Source organism: Astatotilapia calliptera, chromosome 4 (assembly GCF_964374335.1).
Source record: "Astatotilapia calliptera chromosome 4, fAstCal68.1, whole genome shotgun sequence".
Taxonomy (NCBI): Eukaryota; Metazoa; Chordata; class Actinopteri; order Cichliformes; family Cichlidae; genus Astatotilapia; species Astatotilapia calliptera.
This window is the reverse complement of record NC_137425.1, coordinates 9,532,600-9,553,322: the sequence shown is the minus strand read 5'-3', so window position 1 is coordinate 9,553,322 and position 20,723 is coordinate 9,532,600. Positions and strand designations below refer to the sequence as shown.

Below are 20,723 nucleotides of genomic sequence, written 5' to 3'. Positions count from 1 at the left end.
CAAGAAATATTAAATAGATTCAACATCTTTCTTCAACAAAATTGCAGACTGCACAGATGGTACCTTCCCAAAGGAAAATGTACTATAGCTTACTAGGATATATATATTAGACTTAATAGTCACTATATACAGTAATTGACTTCTATTCATTTTACATCAAATTAAAACTTTGGGTGTCAGATAATTAGTTATTAAAAGCTAGACATTTTAAATGAGAATAAGAAAGAAAAGTATGTCTTTGTGCCCCCTTTTCCCAGTTAATGCCCTATCGGCCCCCCTGGCTAAACTTTGCTAGATCCGCCCCTGCACAGTTACCAGCCGTCAGCTACGTAGAAAAAGATCCTGGTGTAGAAAGTAATATTAAATAAATTGTAACAACAGCTTATCAAGCTTAAACGTGCTGCTGTTGTTCAGCCGCTGGTTTCCTCTTTCTGGTGCAAAGTGGACCAAAAACAAACGAGAGACAGACTCGCGACAGAAAAGCCGATCAGCTGATTTAAGCAGTTTCACGATTGAAGTAGCAGCCGGAGAGCGAGAGGCAGTCGCTCAAGCTTAACGTGGGAATGCTTTACAAACATTCAGAGATGGACTTACACACTTGCTTTACTTCTCTCGGGGATAACTTTGTCGGAGATGAAATGCCAGGTTGCTAGCGAAGCTCCAAATGCTATCCAGACCACCGACAGGTCCCGCATGCCACAGCTGCTCTATCACGTGATGCATACTGCTCCTACGTTCTGAGGTGAGTTATGGTGTGTTGCAAGTTTTGTGAGGTGCTTTCGTGATATTTAATGGATCGGATTACATTTTTTATTTTTCTCCGATATCCGATCCAGTAATTTAGGTTAGTATCGGACCGATACCGATACGTAATATCGGATCGGTCCATCTCTAGTAAATAGTAGACTCATTTGTAGACATGGTAACAGCACCAAAGTTGATTTAACAAGAAAAATATGGGATTATTTTCTGGTTCAAAATAGCACATTAAAATGAAGCAAATGACACTAATTCACATGTTAGAAGATAATTCTGCCTAATACTTCTTAGTACACTGAGTTATATGAGAATATTAATATCATTCTTTTGTCAGTGCCGTTGATCTGTAGCTATGAGCCACAATCAGCTAAAGCTAACACAAACCTCAGTCTCTGATAAAGACATGCTAACTGGTGTAACTTTTTTGCACCACGGACCAGTTTAATGTCAAACAATATTTTCACGGACCGGCCTTTAGGATGTCGCGGATAAATACAACAAAATAAAATGATTTGACCAAGACAAAAACTGTGGTATTTTGTAAATATAATACTAAACACAAATTCACTGTGTAACTGTTAGCAGCGTCCTCCTGAAATGCACCAACAACATTGAGAGTAACATCCTCCTCTCTGCCCCTTAATGCTCTCTGGTCGCTATGGTAACACGTAAATATTTCTTTCAAAATAAGACACACAACTACAAAACAGAGTTAAAACCCTGAAAACCCCAGAAACCATAAATTTCAAACCCAAGACTCAACTCTCGCAGCCTGGTACCAAATAACTCATGGACCGGTACCGGGGACCATTATTTAAAGAAACTTTGCAAAATATGTATTCTTACATAACATGTGTTGTATTGCAGTCAGCATACTGACTACAACTGTAGCGATCATTTTAAAGTCTCTTTGGACTGGAAACACGTATGTCCTCATTAAGATAGTGATTTATGAGCGTGTGTGGTAATGTGAAAGTAATGTAACGAATAGTGTACCAAATTACTGTCTTGGAGATCAATTAATTACTCCCAAAAATGTCATGTTTAATGTGTAATACTTTATTTTTGAGTAATGACCATTGTATAGCTTAAGAATATTCACCTTATCAGAAACGTTCTCAAATTTTCAGGGACAGTTCATAATTAAAAGCTATTGCACCCGAGTTAGCTTGCTGCTAGTTTGAACCTGTCGAGAATAATTCAAGTTCTGTGCAAAGATTACGAAATCCACACATTCTAATAGAAATCCTCTTCAAGCTCTAATAGCTTCTTTTGTACTTGCTTGAAATTACCTTTCAAGCAAGTACCTTACCTCACAGACAGAAAAGGGAATTGGGATAGACCAAGCATTCAGACATGATGGCTGCAATCTGGCAATTCAGGAGTGCAAATGTCAAAGGGCGTTTTGGTGCAGTGAAGAGCATGCAGGGGCCGGAGCTTCTCGAACAAGCAGCATAGCCACTCACCAGTAGTGGGAAATAGAGGACATCTTGCCAGGGTTATGACTTCAAACATGTAACAGCCTCAGCAGCTTCAGGCCAAGGGAACAGATTGCTCCAATTACAGCAAGCCTCACGCACCAGATTCCCCTTGACACATGCAACGGTCTATTGGAGTGGACTTAGGGTAGTGGCATGTTGCTCTGGAGCACTGGGGGCCCACATATCCCAATGCCAATCTGTATTCTGTTTGAACCCGCACACATCTCCTTTTAGCCCTGCTTTCGTTTCAGATTCTGTTCATACTGGCTGTTTTTGGCTGCCAGCACAGGTGATTGGCACCTTCTTGCTGAATTTATAACAAAATCAATTCTCTAACAGCATCCCTGAGCACATCAATCTAAGAAAGATGCTTTCTACCCCCTCATTTTCAGCTTCACAGGCTCAGAGTGGTTATAGATGAATCCCTCTGTATACTCATATCGGCTCTGAGTGCTGTGGCAGTGCACGACTTTAATTGGCAGCATCAAGTAATGCACAACATGTTAGGAGCTAGCAGCATTGGGAATCACCTTGTTAATTGAGGGCCGCAGTTGAGAGATTGACTAATTGATCAAGGCCTTTACAAGAGGTAGATAATTCATGGCGGCAACAGTGCAAGGGGAGGAGCCTTGTCAGTGATGATTCATGTGTCTCTTGGAGGAGAGTTGGTCTCCATGGTCTCTTTTGTTCAGCAGGCCCAGTTTGAAGGGGATTGTATCATCAGCACTGCCTCATAGCTGCTTGCTTCGCCCTCTAAATCAGAATTAAAAAAGGTGAGGCAGGTGTTGATAGGTTGCCACAAATGATACAGTGTTGTATGTCTGTATGCTTCCCCAGATGGTTGCTGCACTCCCTGAGCACCATCAAGATACAGGGAAGATGTATGGTCCTGTTGTAATGAAAGCATGAAGGGACCTCAAGTCACAGAGGAAATGTCTCCATCACACAGGTAGGAAGGCAATCATGCCCTTGTGTACTGTACTCTGGGAAAAAAATGTGGCAACAATGCCAAGCATATAAATTGAAAAAGAGGCAGAAAAACCTCCGATCTTCAACCTTGAACTGAGTTGTGATTTAAATATTAGCTTGTCTGAAGGCACTTGTGTTCTCCTGTTAGAATATGCACAAACATGTATGTGTGGCAGGGTGGATCAGTGGTACTGCGGTGCACTGGTTAGGGCTGTCACTCTAACAGCAACAAAGTCCTGGGTCTGAATCTGCTGGTCGGTGTTTGCACACTCGTTAGGTTAACAGGTGATTCTAAAATTTGACTTATGTGTGAATAGTTGTCTGTTTGTCTGTGGTAGCCCAGTGACTGCCTTTGAAACCATGAATTGAAGAAACTGGATAGACAGGACAATAAATGTATGATGAGAACTCAATGAGATTTATGAATGCAGAGCAAATGTGGGGTAATGGAAGATAATATTTTAAGAAACAGTATGGATTTTTGGGGGTGCATGTTGGAAAATATGATATTCTATATTCATCTTTTATTGTCAAGTAGCTGTAGAAAGCTTGAATAGAATAGAATAGAATAGAATAGAATAGAATAGAATAGACATACATGGATATAGAATAGCATAGAATTATTGACTAACAACAAACTACTGACTTGTTGTCAGTCATTAATGTTCTGTTTGATTCATCCTGATAAGTCACAGCTATTGAATCGTTACAGGGGTAATACAATCTACATAGTTACAATCTAAGAGTCTACTATTCTTGTACCTGTAAACATAAAAAAAGAAAAAAAGAAGACAAGAAAATAGAAACAAATAAATGGCTGGCAGATATCTTCATCTGGGGTGTTTACTCTAAAAAACTGTTAATATTGCATTATTTAACATGTAATTCATGATATACTAAACGTGCTTAGTAAAATATCCCTTGTATTTATTTCAGGATTTATTACATGTTTTGTTGACATTAGGAAAAATATTGGAAAAACAGCTTTACCAGCCTTATCTATTGAGGTGCAATCATTTTATGAATGAATCACTGGGGAAATACATTTTGACAGAAGAAATCAGATCTGCTGCTGTTTTTTTTTTTTCTCTCTCTCGCTGGTTTGAGATAGTTGTGAGATATGCATCATTCTTCTTCTCATCCAACAGCCTCTGCTATTTATATTTTCTCCCAGAGTCGAAGTCATCATGCACTTCCAGCACAAATCAAGCAGGGTTGGAGGGTCTCCAAATTTAATTTTGTGAGAGTGTCTCAGGAGAATTCAAATAAAATAGATTTTTTGCACAGTGGTAATTTAGGCAAGATTAAGATAACAGTAACTTGGTGCTTGCTGCTAAAATTGTAGACAGAGCCTGAATGTACTATCAATTTATTTTTTTAAATATGTTGTTTATATTTTCTGAGTATTTAGATTTGTTTTCACTGCAATAAGTAGATGAGTATGTATAAATGTACAGGCATATATGCATGTATTAACTCATGCATGTGTTTTATATTCTTTATGTAAAATTAATATCAATAGTTTTTTATTTTATACGGATAAATTTAATTTACTGATGTAAATTACTATCATAATGATTGCAGTGACCACACAGGCATATCATGCATGTATAAATACAAAAAATGGCATTTAATGCTGGCAAAATGTAATACAGCTATATTTTACCTTGTATTTTTATCCTCCTATTGTTCACATCATTATATTTCAATATAATACAGGGTTTAATTATATTTTCCCCTTTTCTAATTTGGGAGAAGAGTCATAAACTGCACTGAAAAATGAAATAAAGTGAACAGCTTGAATTATTTCCATGATTTCACACAGACTCTGCAAATGTGCAATATTACCATAATGAATCCCAATATTTCTATGTTTTACTTAGCATTACCATCAGGATTAGAGAAGCATATCAAGGGAGAGGCTTGAGTGTGAGACTTTAATCTGTCTAAGTTAAAACATAACCTAGTGAGGCTTGCCAAGTTTGCCTGGAGTCAGTGAACTGCCAAAGCTTTCACATCCTACAAGCAGAGGATTCATCACATGCTTTCAACTGCAGAAAATATGAAAAACAAAAAAATCCTTCCAGTGGCCAGACAGGCAATCAAAGGTTTCTTCCTGCTCATATTTTAAATTTTGTTTTGTTTTTTATAAATAAAGTCAATAAAGTGCAATAGTCAGAGCTGCTGGTAATACTGACTTCTGAATTATTAAACTATTTTGATGTATATTTTAAAAAAGCACCAGTTTACTAATACGCAGTATTCTTTGATGGGCAGTTAAAATGACTTTGAATTCAATAAGATTTTGCTTTTTTAATTGTCAAAGTCAAAAAGACAATCAAATGAAAACGAATTAAATTGCAGCCCAGTGGCTATGCAGGACAGATCCCCCCTCAGGGCAAATCTTCTCAGAACTAACATAGAAAGCTTATGAATTGCTCTGAGTTTGATTTCAAATGAAATGTAAGAAGCTTACAGAGGACAAGACGCCTTCAGCCAGTTCATCTGTGTGGTGTTCTTTCAGACATTTCACTGATCCCTCTTTGAGAAAATTTGACAAAGAGAATAAGAGTAACACATTTGTCAAATTATCTAATTAAGGATTAAAGAAAATGTAAAGTCTAACCCACCTGCCTATGGAGCAGTAGAGGATGTGCATCCTGTTTGCCAGTCCATCACAGACTAATACAGAGAAGCTGACAAACACTGACACTCAAGACAGTGCTGAGTTCACACCTGCTGGTCATTTGGGACCTTGCACTTTCTACCTGTGGCTGTGTTGGTTTTCTCCAAGTGCTCTAGTATCCTCCCAGAATCCAAAGACATACATTAGTTTAGCCACTGCTGCCGCCCAACAAATCTGACAAGGCGAGAAAATGTGCAAAAGTGCTTTATCATATTTTATGTCAACTAACGTAAAATACAGAAGTTGTGGATGGTTGGATAATCTGACATTTCGAAAGACCAGTGCTACAGCCATTTCAAACAAAGCTGCAGTTTCCAAGGTTACCAGAAATGTAGCTTTGTAGGACTTGAGAATAGATCATAATTTCTCTTGGATGAGGAGCAAAAAGAAGAAGAAAAACTTGTAATAGGAAATCTGTGAAAGTCTGCTGTGTCGGGTGGGGGGGGAAAGGTGGAGGGAAGCTGGGAACAACTGGCCACATTTTGTCTGCGCTCTCCTAACTATCCCTGAATAAGACAATAAAAGCAATATAAAGGACTGCATCTAGACACTCACACTGGCACAACGTGTACATTAAATGGGTTTTCAAGCGCAGCTGCTCAAAAAGAAGCAGTTTTCTAATATGGAAATTTTTCGCTGTATATTTCAGCACGATAACCCCGGACATCCAGCTCATTCATATTAAAGATTCAAAGAGGTCAGTGTGTCACAATGTGAACACTGAACTTGGATGATGGATCAGTACCCATTTGACAGCAGGATGTGATAAGAGCCCCTGGGTATGCTCAGAGTTGTTTCTGTGTATTTGTTCATCAGAGAGGCAGGTGGTTGAAGAACTGAATCGCTTTCCTCTGCTTTATTTGTGTTTTTGTTCCGGCTCCCACACAACATATAATGCAAGGAAATTAATATTTTTGCAATCTGAGCAGGATGTTGAATGATGCTGATTATAAAAAATGATTATAGCGATGCAGATGAATAAACGGAGGCTTTCCTCTCATATAAAGCATCTCTTTCACGCATGCAAACCCAAAGTGAAATAATCCATCAACACTTCTGCTTTCCTAAATCAATACAATGTGACAACATTTCTACACAGTTACAACCAGGACTATTGGGACAAAGAACACCGCTCTGTCACTGAATCTGCCATGATACATTTTCCTCTCTTCCTCCTTATTTACCGAGGCAGTTGTTTGTGACAGAGACGGTGGCAGGTCACAGGTGCCATGAAAATTAACCATCTTCTTCCCTTCACTGCAAACAAGTGTGAACATTTACCCTCCCTTATACTGAAATAGAACTTTGTGGATGCATTCTCCCGAAGCATTAGGTTTCCGCTTGTGCACAAATGAAGAATAGACTCCTCTTCACAAGTGGAGGTGACTGCTAACCCAGTTGAAGCAGGTAATGTGTGCCAAGGTCAGACATCCACAACTTTTATTTGTTCACAAACCACCAAAAGGCATTGTTGACTTGGTGCATGCACTGTTATGGAGTCTCTGAGTGCATGTATTTTCAATTCTGAGTGCCTTTCTGATCTTCTGTAACCTTTTTCTAACACGAAGAAAAGGATAAGGGATGTTTCTGGAACCTGTAATAGGTACAAAAAGCATTCTCCTGTTTTACACGGAGACACACAGGAATAAGCGACTGTGCATCACAGTTTTGGTCTTTGGATGGAATTTGTTTTTTATGTTCCAACTTTAATTTTGCCAAATGCAAAACAGGAGAAAGCAGAAAAGATTAAATACTTTGTTAATATAACTGGATGCATTCAAGTCGCGGTTGAAAATGAGCAGAATTCTACGAGTTCTCAATTGAAAATGATCTGTTGACTGCATGGGTCAACCATAATATTCATAAACCTGAATAAAATCATTGTTCTGTGCGTTGAAAAGCGTGAAGCGATGAAAAAGATTTTGAGAGTTTTCTGTGGTGTACATAGCTATTTTTTTCCTCTTTGTCTTGACTCGCTTTTGAAGTCTTAATCTCTGTTCTACAGCCTCTCTCTCTAATGTTGGGGGTGTCGTTCATAAATCTGACCTGATGAAAAGCCTTTGGAGTCAAGAATTGTCAACAAAGAAAGCATGACATACGCAACTATCTCTGTTTCCTCTTTGCATACTAAATTGTTAAGCCGTGAAGGAGGAGCACTTTGCTGCCACAACACTGCTCTCTGCTGGTAAATGAACTCCTTGTGTTGGACTGACCTTTGAACATTTGCAGGCTAGAATAAGGAGAGATTAAGGAGTCGAGGTTGTATTTGTTCAAGAAAACGGCTTAAAGCTGCAAAAGAGGTACGATTTCCGGGCAGAAAAAGCAAAAACCTCCTGAAATCATTCCAGTCCTTCAACTCTTCATTGTTAACCTGTTATTAAAAATGCATATTATTCACATTTGCATATGTATGCACTGAGAGCAATCAATCAAACCAGTGTCATTAACGTCTTTTTTCTCTGTAGCTCAGAAATGCAGTACATCAGACATGCACTGTAGAACATAGGCAAATGTGTTGTCCTCATTTACAGATTATCCACATTGTGACTTGAAGATTTAAAGGCTGCATAGCAGTGGCAGTTTTACTAATGACTCGTAGGCTCTCCAGCTGCAGGGGCCTCCAAGACATTTGGAGTAATATCACTTTGTTCAGATGCTACGGTTGTATGTATGAGCTCTACACCAGCACCTTGTCAGAAGCTAAGAATTTCCTGCAGAACCCCTGGAGGTGACCACCCACCTCGTTTTAGCCTTGTTAAAGAACCAAAGGGAAATCATATTTCAAGATGATACCCTTTCTCTTCATATATACTATGCTTATTACTGCATCCAAGAAAGATCAAAGCTACCTAAACTACCCTCAGAGCTTGCAGCCCACTGAAGATTTTTCACAGTACTAGAATAACGAGGTGAAGACTGCTTCCACTTTTATCTCCACCTTGCTTACCAAGTGAGTCATATTTGTCAGAAGTGAATCTTTTTGGCCAGAAGTGCCATGCTCTTCTTAGAAATGCACCGAGGGAAGAGTTGAAAAAGGGGGGGGATTTTTCAAGCAGGCAAACACATTCAGTGTCATTATTTTTTTCTATTCCAATGAAAGGTTGAAACGGTATATTTCCCCACCGCCTGGTATTGATTTGCGTATAAGCATCACCCCAAGTTTCCATCAATAATCAAACATGACCAGTATCAAGTGGTGACTGAGGAAGCAGAGTAACCTGGGGACTTTCCCCCTTTCTGTCTACCCTGAAACAGCTGTTTGAGCTCTAATTAAAGGGAAGTAGCAGGTGTCACCTGAGCCCCAACTGCAGGAGCACACCTGGTTGCATTAATTTGATCCAAAGTGGTTTTGACGGACTGTCTGCACTCTAGCGTCCCACAGAAAGCCAGTGGAACTGAGCACCTATTTGGAGCATGTGGGCAAGAGCGCTTCGCTAACACTGCTTTGTGGAGGTATGCCAAGCTGGCAAGCCCATGTCTTCGCAGTGACCCAGGGGACGGCTCTGTCATCCCTGCCTCTGACTTACCAGGAACATCTGTAAGTGAGCAGCCCTGCAACGCTGACCTGTAGTCACACTGAGCTGACGGCCGGGTGTGCCAGAGATAATTGTCTGTGGAAACCTCCCCGAGGCTGTAAAGGCAGCTTGTTTCAGATCTCCTGATGATTTCACAGGACATTTAACTTTACACCTCTCATTTGTTACCTCTCCAGGGCATTTCCAAATATCCATTACCAGGTTTCCAAGGAATGTAGCAACCCTTAACCTCTGCTAGCTTTTATGTATGCATAAATTGCCTTGGGGATAAATGTGACACTGAATTTGGTAGTTGTGACATGATGTGTTTTCCTGTGCAAGGTTAAGCAAACAGGTGACCTCTAAAACTGAGCAGTGACAAAAAAAATACTCATTGTGAAATTACAGATGCAATATTGTGTGATTTCTCTGACACTTGAATTGCCTGATGAAATTTACATGACCTCAGAATGAAGCTGCAGCGCTTCAAATGGGTACTGCCTCAGGTCATGCTGCACTCTCTGTGGCAACAATTTCTTTGTGCCATGACAATACATTAATTTCATGAGTCAACAGGCTACGACTGGCAGTTTGTGTCAAGCTAAACAGTGTTTAATTGGATTCTGATCCATGGCAACACCACCGGAGGCTTGTTTCAATCTTCCTTTTTTTTTCAGCAGCACCTGGAGCGTAATGGTGGTGATTACATCCCTCCTGTGGTGCCTCGGTGGTTCTACCCTCACGGCCTCTGGGAATATGCTACTGACAGTCACGGTCCATGCTGCCCTGCTGCCCTGTTTGACTGCTGGCAAACCCTGAGCTGCTGCTGCTGAGATTTTTTGTTGTACCACTGCTGAGACAAGCCCAGGTTCAAAGGGAATTATGATAATACAAACCAAATTAATTGTTTACTGCACAAACCCGGGCACAGCTGAGATTCCAAACAATGTATCAGGAAAGCCTCCTACTTGCAGAGGCATAAAATTAAAACTGTTTACTTGGAAAGAAATTGAATTAAATAAAGCTACTTGGAGAGCACTTTTATGAAATGAAATCATTCAACTTGACCAAAAGAGGAAACGGATATAGAGTACGTGTATTATTATTACGTTATTATATTAGATAATATAATATAAATCTGGTGGTAATGTAATTCAGAAAAATTTAGGTGCTGAAATATGTTATAAGGGACTAAGAACACTATAAAATAATTTAACTTTTTAGGAAAAGTGGATTAACTTTAAAAAAAAACAAAAAAAACTGAAGTGTCAGAAACAGTTGTTTACAAATCAGTCTTACCAAAAGGATCTGGAGCTTTAGATCACATTGTCGTTTTCCTTGGTAAATCCTGTATCTTCATCTGCAAATGAAGATCATATAAGATGACTTGAACCTCAACAGAGCTCCTGCAGTCTTTCTAAAATTATTTGACTTATCAGTTGTTTCTTGAAAAGAAGACTACAAATCCAAGGAAACTGCAAGCCGAGAACTGCCCACAGGGTTGTTGTTGAATTGGTTCAGACTCTGTTGTGCTCTGAGGAGTTGTTTTTGTTTTGCATCTGTGTGATTGGTTCATGTCGCTCTGGGCATTATGAAAGGTTGTGCATAAGTTAAACGCATCCTCTAGGAAGCTCAAATGAATAAATGGATGTGTCCTGTTGTGGTTCAGGTTGCTAGTCTTACCGATACAATGATTATGTCATTTTAATGCTTCCAGATTCAGCAACCAAAAAATGTGTTAAAAAAATAAAACTAAATAGTTAATAGCACATTTTCTATGGTTTACGCTTTACTAACGGTGGTATATTGCCCTGCTTAAAAGAGCCACTGCCATTGGGGGATGTTGTTGCCATGGAGAGCATGCTTGGTCTTCAAAGACGTTAAGTTAGGTGGCGCTACCAGATGTCTCCTTTATATGGAACTGCACAAATATATGGAGACACTGTATATCATTTTGGGCAGCTTTGAAGGGAATTCACTTTTCTAAAATCTGGATTTTACCCAAACCACGTGAAGAAAACAGGGAAGGCATTTAACTGTAGTCAGATTCAGGTTACCGTGTGTTTTGATGCCAATGCTGGAACAGAGAAAGCCACTGATCAATCTGGAAGCATCAAAATGACATAATCATTGTATTGGTAAGACTAGCAACTTGAATCACAACAGGACACATCCATTTATTCATTTGAGCTTCCTAGAGGATGCATTTAACTTATGCACAACCTTTCATAATGGGAAATATAGTTTTTGTTATAGTTTTTTGTTTTCTGTTTTGCATAAGGGGAGATATATTGCAATGTGCAGTGTGTGTGTGATAATTGGTTAAAAAATGCTGAAACAGGCGTGCAAATCTTTTTGCTACAGGATTATTAAGACTATCACACGATGCCATGACAACACACTTGAGTTGCCTTTTGTGCTTTTTGGAGTGAAGGTGTTGTACAAGTTGTTTCAAATAAAATATATGTTTCCTTAACGTGCTAAATGACAATGTGACCTGCATAGTTATTGTTTATTTTGTTTTAATTTTTTAAAGTTAAATTGCTAAGATGTTCCACATTGTCCACACAAACAGTCTTTGCCCTAAATTTAATTGTTAGGATGAGCAACATGCTGTTGGTTTTACTGACATGTATGTGTTAGATTACATATCGGTGGACTCACTAGCTGAAATCAAGAAATCTTTTCAAATCAGGTGTAAAAAAAATATTTTGAAATTAAATTCCAAGATATTTTCTGAATGGCACGCTCTAACTAGGCCCTGGGAGGAACAGAGTCATGGGCCTTTCCTTCTACATAAAGAAGAGAAAGGTTGCTGACCCCTGTCGATGAAGTGTTGGAAGGACGACCTGCACATGAAGTCAGTGCTGTGAGCACAGGGACGAACAACAGTGCTGGGCCTCTGACCTTCAGCCCTGTGCTGTCTTACAACCAGAGTCAGACACATCTGAATAATACATCGACCTCTCCTGCTGGGACCACCCTCACTGCTCACACAAGCAGAGGTTCAGAAACACATCATTCACATCCACAGTGTAAGGTTTGTGTCCCTCGACATCCTACACAATAGTGAGCAGAGCTGAGGTTTGGTCCAATATTTATTGCCTATAGGAACTTATCCGATTGAGTGGCTTTTTTTTTTAAATCTTCGATGCTTGTTGGCATATTACTTTATTTTTTTTAAACCTTTAACATTATTACAAAAGGTCATTGTTTTAGGCAATTGTGCACAAGTATCTTGTCAAGCACTCAAATACTGATTTTCTTTATTCTTTTAAATTTGTAATTACCTGTTTTTGCAATTAGTCCTTTTAATTTTAATTTTAATTTTAATTTTTTTGGGAAAAGCTTAAAAAGCATAAACACAAAGCCTTTTTTGGCTGTCACAGTAATTTCTCACCTCCATGCAGGAGGTGAACAAAAGATCGAGCAATGAGGATTCTGCTGTTTACACTGTGAGAATGAATAGAAACATCTGAAACATTTTAAAATCCCCCGTGATTCCTGGAAAGCCACGCTGTCTCTCTCTTGTTTCCATCTGCTTTACATACAAGAGCGGCTGTGCAGTTTGCACTGAGAGAATATTTGAATTTCATAGAGTATTTGACATTTGATAATAGTGCACTGTGTTTATAGATTCTACACTTCCCTGCCGAAGGTTTCCTATCATGCTTGTTCAGGCTACATACCCCCTAAAAAAGCAATATAACTGCCCTGCCCCTCCAAATATCTCTGTGTGACATCAAAAAGACAAATCCAATTATGGTTTCACTTGAGCTGATAAATATCAATCATCCTTCTTGGAATATCTGTGTTTACATAAATCGTTTCGAGCAGTGGGAGCAATTAAAAGGGAGGAAAAACAAATAGTTGTGTGCTGTCATTTAATGTGACAAAAGAGCTGGGGTCTCACTGCAAGACAGTCTATTGACTGGACTCTGTCATTTCACCTGTTAAGCCAAATTTATAATTGTATGTAAATGAGGTGGTGCTGTCACCAGAGCGCTGTTTCATTTTAACTGAGCTTCAGAGCATCTGGTTAATCATCTAAAAAGACAGAAATGAGACAGACACAGGTTTTAAATAGCCAGTAGTCTGAGAGGTTGTGAGCAAAAATGTGTGTGTAGGAGTAGGATATGCGTGGGAGTGTGTATGCTTGGCAGGAAACTGGCAGCACATGACAAACAAACAGGGGTGTGCAGTGCGCCAGCTTGACTTGGAGAAGGGGAGGGTGGGGGGGTCGCAAAGTCCAAGGACTTAGCAAAGTACCATTTAATTCAATGCCATCCTGCCTTTGCAGTGGGACTGTAACCTCACGGGTTAGAGGAAGTGCAGATGCTGCCACCATCTACTGGACCACAAAGGGAATCCCAGTTTCTGCCTTTTGAGAAGGAAAAGAAAAGGCTTAAGTTCTTGAAAATAAATAAACCATAAAAGCAATATTTTGTCATTAATAATTTGATGGGATCAGTTTTTATATACAGCTTTTAATATCTACACTGCAGCGTGGAACCAATATGTTTAGCTATTCGAGTTTCCTCCCGGTGTGTTTTTGTTGTGCCACAGGCGTCAGAGCAGCGCGCGCGTGTGTGTGGAGTTGTTCCGTAATTTCACAGATATTATCGGATTATTGGTGTAAATGGCTTAGTAAAAGGTAAATGTGGCATTTTAGGGATTTAATTTGAACTTAAATTAAGTCTCCGTGTTTACGAGTCATCGTGAAACATTGCCGCCAAAACGTTTTTCACAAGTGTGCAAAATTCACAGACTGCTAGTAACAGGAAAGAGACGAAGAATGACAGAAGGAAGAAAGAGATAAATATGGAAAACTAAATATTTTCATGAGGTCTGGTCCTCTATTTCTGTGTCCATAAACCTGTTTCAGGTATTAAGTGCGTTGCGTCATAGCTTTAAATGGGAAATTCCCGGCAAGCTTTAGTAGCAAAAAATAGGAACATTTATATTTATAGGAAAATATATATCTCTCTGTGTGTATGTGTAAGTAGCCACGTTCTAAAGCTACAGCCTTGCGTTCATGTTACATCTTTGTTTCTTGTGAGATTTTGGGATAAAATTGAGCATAGAGTGAATTGCACTGCGTGAGTCTAATCTCCGAGGCTTTAACGAAAAATATAATTGGCTTTCTCCCGCTGCTGCATAAAGAAAAAAAATGAATGAGATAAAGTTCACTCTTTGCTCATACTTTGATGACTTCCATAATGAAATCTCACTGAAGGGACTGTAATTCCCCAAATATCCTAAGTCGTTGGGGTTTCCATTGGATTTTTGGGTTTGCTGCACAGCCCATGTGACTGTGTAAAAATCAGTTGGAGTGCACTCCAGGGTCGTGGATGGCTTAGGCATGTGGCATATCAAATGCTTTCTTTGTTTAGTCCAGTCTGCCTCTGAGTTCACAGGGCTGCGTTTCTGTACTAAAATGAATCAGGCCCTCGGAGTTGGCTGCCTCCTGCTTTGGCATCATCTCCAGCAACACAGACCATCCAAACGCTGATGGAGTCACATGGAGGCGGAGTTGGCGGCTCCAGCAACAATGCGGCAAAAGTGTTGTTTTCATGCATGTGTCTCGCCCCCCCGGTTCTGGCTCAGGATGCCCTCACCTGTGTTCTGTTGTTGCCAGTTTAGTAATTAGTTGTATACATCTGTTTCACAGCACCAAAGAGGCTGAACAAGCGTACTGTGTATTTGTGCGACAATGGCAGGCTGTTTTAACAGTTGGTGGGCTCAATAACCAGCTAAATACATAAGGAGTCATTAAATTACATCCCTCCCCTTTAAAAAAAGAAGAGTCAGTGAATTGGTGAAAGTGAGCCTAAATCTGAGCAAATTTAACTTCTAAGTGCTTCATTATAAAAACTTGAGTTGACACTTCACTGTTAACCCTGACTCACTTTCATTGTTCATTTCACAGTAAAAGTAACGACCTTCTTGTCAATGGCATCGCTGTGGTCAAAAATCTCTCCAGTACTGCCTGCTAATGAAGACCAGTTTCCACTGAAATTCAGTGACAAAGTGGAGCTGAGTGTGGTGGAAATGCTGCAACAGTCCAGGAAGCAGTTGTACGGAGACATCACAAGTTCCAGCCGGTTGCTTAATGCTCAGATTATTTTGGACATTTCATGGGAGAAGCTCAACACCGGAACATGGCGGCATGTGGACAAGGAGTGGAGGCGCGTTTACTCATATGGCTGCCTCTTCAAAGTGGCGGCACTGTGTTGTGAAAGTCCTTCCGAAGACAAGATCCTGGAGGCTGTTCGGACTTGTGACATGGGTCTAATCATGGGCGCGGCCATCATGGGTGATATACTTCAGGTTATTGTTCGGATTCTGCAAAGTCACGTAAGGACATTGAGCTCTACTAAAGAAGAGGATGAGAGTGAACATGCTGAGGTCAAGGTCAGCGATTTTTTTTTCTTTCATCTGAAATGCACAATTTTCTGTCAGTCCTTTAGTTTATTTAGTAATTACTAACTGATAGTTCTACTTGTGAGAAAACATTCTTGTACATTTCATTCAACCTGATTCAGAGTTCGAACTAATAGTGACTGATGGGGACATTTCAGAGTAAATCTTCTGGACGCTTGGAAAAGAAATTCCTCTGTGACCTTCATTTTGTTGCACTCCATCAGATGTCACTGAAGATTAAGTGCAGCAACTTTTCAAATGTCAGGTCACTTTGTTTAGACACCATCTAAATAGAGATGGAGAGTTTAGTGCAGGGCTGGCAGGATTTTTCGTGCTTTTTTTCCCCTTTTAAAAGCTATCATCTTAAAAAAGCTGTTGAAATAGTCTACCCATCTGTCACGAGCTGCACAGTGGGGAATGGGGCTGCAACTAACAAGTATTTAGAAATGTTGTCTTTAATTTGTTCTTGGTTAATCAGGGCAAGGAAATGGTAGAAAGTAGCACCACATTTCCCAGAAGCTTAAAGTCATACTATGATTAAATTGCCTGCCACACTTACAGTACAAAAGAACACTGAAATCAGTATAAGCTGGAACCCAGAGAAGACTTAATTGATAGTTGTTTACTCACATATGTGAGATATAATCAAGGACTTGTTTTTCTTATCGTTTTCCTCTAAAGGTTGAATTGATTTTTTTTTTTTTTCATTTTGAAATCATTTCCAGAGAATAAAGATTGAAAGCCCGCTTGTCTCTGCAATCAAAGAAGAGTCGGCGGTTCTCAGGATAAAGTGTCCTTCACTGGAAAGTTTCAAAACAAACTTCCTGCTCCCCCTCAAACCGGTGATTTTAGAAGGAATCATCGACCATTGGCCTGCTTTCAACAAACACCCCTGGAGGTTTGTTTGTACAGAATGTATTGTTGTTCAGTTCATGATTGCTATTTGTATTAATTAATTGGCTATTATCAATCATTGTGGTTTGCATATTTTTGTCCGGATGACCTCAGCCAGCTGTTTCCCCCAACTATGAACCAATTTACTCTCATTAGTATGCTAATCTCAATCATGCACTGAAAAGGTTAAAGTCGATTTGTAAACCACTCTCAAAATTGTACATTCTGTCTGTGACAATAAGCTTCACAGTATTACCATGTTTGCGCTCCTCCACCTTGGTTAAATGCAGCACTTACATCCAGTCCAGCCTTGTAATCAGACTATTTTACACTTGCGGCAGCAGCAGAGTGCACTTATCAAGCTGAGAGGACAGAAAACCTGAAGGACTTTGGTACAGAGAGGCAGCTGACATGTAGTATGCAGTGTGTATCACTTTGATATCTATCTGTCATTTCCTTAACTATGTGAACAAATAGGGACAACAGGTCTGTTTACTCATCTCTGCATATGTGATTCCTGACTCTCAAGTCTGACACCAGCGTCTGATATAACTTTCTTTCAATTTAATAATATCCTTCACTGTCCTCCCTCTCATTGCTCACTCCTGACAGCAGCCTATTCACTCTGGCATCTGACATACAGCTTCTGGCACCTCAGTCACATCCTGACGTGCTTATATATAAGATGTTTTGAAGCATCGCTTGAAACCAGGATCGCCACATTTATGTGTGACTCACTCAAGTAACTGTCTCCCTCTTGCAAAGCATAGAATACCTGAGGTCTGTGGCCGGCTGCCGGACTGTTCCTGTTGAGGTGGGATCCAGGTACACTGATGAGGATTGGTCACAAACGCTGCTCACGGTCAATGAATTCATTGATAGATATGTTTTGAATAAAGTAAGTGCATCTTGAGCAAGTCTTTAAATCACATTATTTATATCAGTGGTCCCCAACCTTTTTTGCACCACAGACCGGTTTAATGTCAGACAATATTTTCATGGACCGGCTTGAAGGTGTCGCGGCTAAATGCAACAAAATAAAATGATACAACCAAGACAAAAACTGCAGTATTTTGTAAATATAACACTAACTCAAATTCACTGTGTAATTGTGTAACTTTATTAGCAGCGTCCTCCTGAAATGCGCCAACAACATTGAGAGTAACACGCTCCCCTCTGCCCCTTAATGCTCTCTGGTCGCTATGGTAACACGTAAATATTTCTTTCAAAATAAGACACACAACTACAACACAGGAAAAAGACCCAGGGAAACAGAGTAAACAATAAGAACCCTGGAAACCATAAATTTCACACCCAAGACGCAACCCTCGCAGCCCGGTACCGGTCTGTGGCCCGGAGGTGGGGGACTGCCGATTTATGTGAATGAGAGAAAGAGAAGACCTTGGGATTTCTAACATGATATCTGGGCTTTTGTTGTTTGTTTTGTGTATCAACATTGAACAGGATGGAGTGAAAGCTTTGGGTTATTTGGCTCAGCACCAGCTTTTTGACCAGGTAGAGTTCAGATTTTTAGTTTTGAAACACCAAAATAAAAGTGAATAATTTTGTCAGTTTAACACTTACTTCTTTAAAAATGACATTTTCAGCACTATAAAGAACGGGACTCTTTTTCTAGCTGTCATACTAACACAAGATTGCTTTTAACATTAGTGGTATTTTTTAGCAGTAATTTCAACATCAGGGCTGGATAATTAAGATCAATTTTTTGGACTCTATGATTAGATTAGAAGGATCACAGCCACAGAGTCACCATTTAGACCGATTTTCACACAGCATCTATATTTTTTTACATTTCTTGGGGATTTTATAGTGCCATGTTTCTAAATGAAACATTTATTTTTGATGTGCAAAAGCTTTGATTTCTTTATATATCACTTGGAAAATACAAAGTCTGTGCAGTGATTTGTTGAAACATCTGCAAACATACATGGGAATACAAGGTAAAAGGCAAAAACCGAGATTATACAATTCTGATGAGCTTGAAAGTGAATATGTGGCACAGTGTGAACGGTCTTAGGCAAGCTTTCTTGTAATTCCTTTAAGTAGTCTTCATGAACAGTTCTCCAGGCTTCTTAAGGACGTTCAAGGCTCTTCTTTGGATGTCGGCTGCCTTTTGTTTAATTCCCTGTTAGGATGATCCTACACTGTTTCAGTAATATTGAGGTCCAGGCTTTGGGGAGGCCAATCTGTGACTGATATTTATCAGGCTGATAAATATCTCTGGGCTGTAATGAGACTGAAAATTCCAATAAATAAACAGACTGTTTGCAGACATTCGGGTGACTCTCTGAGGCTGTACGGGAGCTCATCAGTAATAGTTAAGTAAAAACCAACCTTATGGCAGAATATCTGTGCCAGTTTTCATGGAAATCCATCAAGTATTTATGAATATTTTTCAGTTGGAAAACTATGGTGGATATACTGACAAAAAGAAGTCATGCATTTTTTTTAGTTTGCATGGCAGAAGGTGGAAAAATAATTAGCAATTCTTTTTACTTGCCAGGAAATGTTGGCAAAGTTCTCATGAGAAAAAAAGATACTATTTAGTAAGTAAAATTAGTCTTAAATGCCCTATTACTGTTTGATTATACCTTAGATACCAGAGCTCAAGGATGATATCCGCCTCCCTGATTATTGCTGTCTTGGTGAAGGCGACGAAGAGGATATTACTGTGAATGCGTGGTTTGGTCCCGGGGGTACAGTCTCTCCTCTTCACCAAGATCCTCAACAGAACTTTCTGGCGCAGGTGCTGTTAACTGTAATGCTTTATGAATTAAATTAATGTCAAAGGTTGATCATGTGATAACAGTTTCCTTACCACATGGGATTCCCTCTGTATATACAGGTAGTGGGAAGCAAATACATTCGCCTATATTCCCCCGAGGACACAGGCAAGCTGTACCCTCATCAATCACAGCTGCTTCACAATACCAGTCAGGTAGGATTGACAGTCCATGGAGATAGCACATGTCGGACGTGCAAATGTATGCAGTATTTCCAATTTCTGACTTCTTCCGTCTAGGTGCAGGTGGAAAATCCAGATGCCGAGCGCTTCCCGGAGTTTGCCAGAGCTCCGTATCTCGAATGCGTGTTACAGCCTGGAGACGTTCTTTTCATCCCTGTCCGACACTGGCACTACGTCCGCTCCTTAGAGCTCAGCTTCTCTGTCAGCTTCTGGTGGTCGTGATTGCAGTTTCCAAATAAAAAACCATATAGCATGTGTGTAATGAAACTAGTTCAGCCTGATTTCTCCTGCTGTTGAAGAAGGTCACTGGAGAGCTTTTAACTAATGTGAGGCTAATAAAAGTATTAGGACGACCTCTGATTACAAAAACCTTTGATCCATGAACTATGCACACACATTGCTCAATGATTACTTTAATTGTGCTGCTGATGATTGCAACATCTATTATGTGGAAACCGACCGGCAGCCACAGAAAACAACAAATGAGCAGTTAAAAGTGTTTCTGCTCATTTCATTCTGCATATAATTTACAGAGGGTTGTTAGTCATCTAATTTGATAGGGTATGTTTCTCTTTTCAAATTGGCTTATTTAATTGTGTTCTCAACCTTATTCCCACAAATATTCTCAGATGTGTGATTTCCATAATTCATCGAAATGAGGCAAGTCTTCAAATTTAATAACCAAGTGAGCTACAGGTACAGAAATGTGGTAATAAACACAGCTCTCTGGTTAAACTGACAGCCTGAGCTAATGAAGCAGGTCACAGATGAAAATTAATAAATTAAATGAATTAATCCCCTGGGCATACACAGACTTTGAAATTAAAACCATCTCATTGGTAAAGTACTTTGACAGCACAACTCTTGTTTGGCACCAGAAACGCAAAACCTGACAACAAAGGGAGCCGCGGATTTCAGACCTCTGACAAGCCACAGTCGTGTATCCTGTAGGTCCTGTTCAGTCAAGCCTGGTTATTACAACTATGATGTGAGGAAGTGACAAAATTAAG

General features: G+C 39.7%; 1 protein-coding gene across 3 annotated transcripts; it reads left to right on the top strand.

Annotated features, from left to right (window-relative positions):
• The first annotated feature begins 13,953 nt into the window (after positions 1–13,953).
• Positions 13,954–20,082, top strand: kdm8 (lysine (K)-specific demethylase 8). Of its 3 annotated transcripts, none has more exons than XM_026164492.2 (8): positions 13,954–14,064; positions 15,340–15,824; positions 16,559–16,731; positions 17,493–17,625; positions 18,192–18,242; positions 19,345–19,494; positions 19,594–19,686; positions 19,771–20,082. In XM_026164492.2, exons 2-8 carry the CDS (start codon positions 15,363–15,365, stop codon positions 19,933–19,935), a joined length of 1,227 nt encoding a protein of 408 aa, XP_026020277.2. In that variant the 5' UTR covers positions 13,954–14,064; positions 15,340–15,362; the 3' UTR covers positions 19,936–20,082. The 3 variants fall into 3 exon arrangements, with proteins under 3 accessions (XP_026020277.2, XP_080156328.1, XP_026020279.2); XM_026164494.2 differs by lacking the exon at positions 13,954–14,064 and adding an exon at positions 14,148–14,256; XM_080300202.1 differs by lacking the exon at positions 18,192–18,242.
• The last annotated feature ends 641 nt before the right edge of the window (positions 20,083–20,723 follow it).

Excerpts from the sequence above, each read along its gene's own strand:
- kdm8 (XM_026164492.2), top strand. The coding sequence starts at position 15,363 with ATGGCATCGCTGTGGTCAAAAATCTCTCCAGTACTGCCTGCTAATGAA. Across the intron at positions 17,626-18,191 it reads ATAGATATGTTTTGAATAAA|GATGGAGTGAAAGCTTTGGG; the intron begins GTAAGTGCATCT and ends AACATTGAACAG. Across the intron at positions 19,495-19,593 it reads AACAGAACTTTCTGGCGCAG|GTAGTGGGAAGCAAATACAT; the intron begins GTGCTGTTAACT and ends CTGTATATACAG.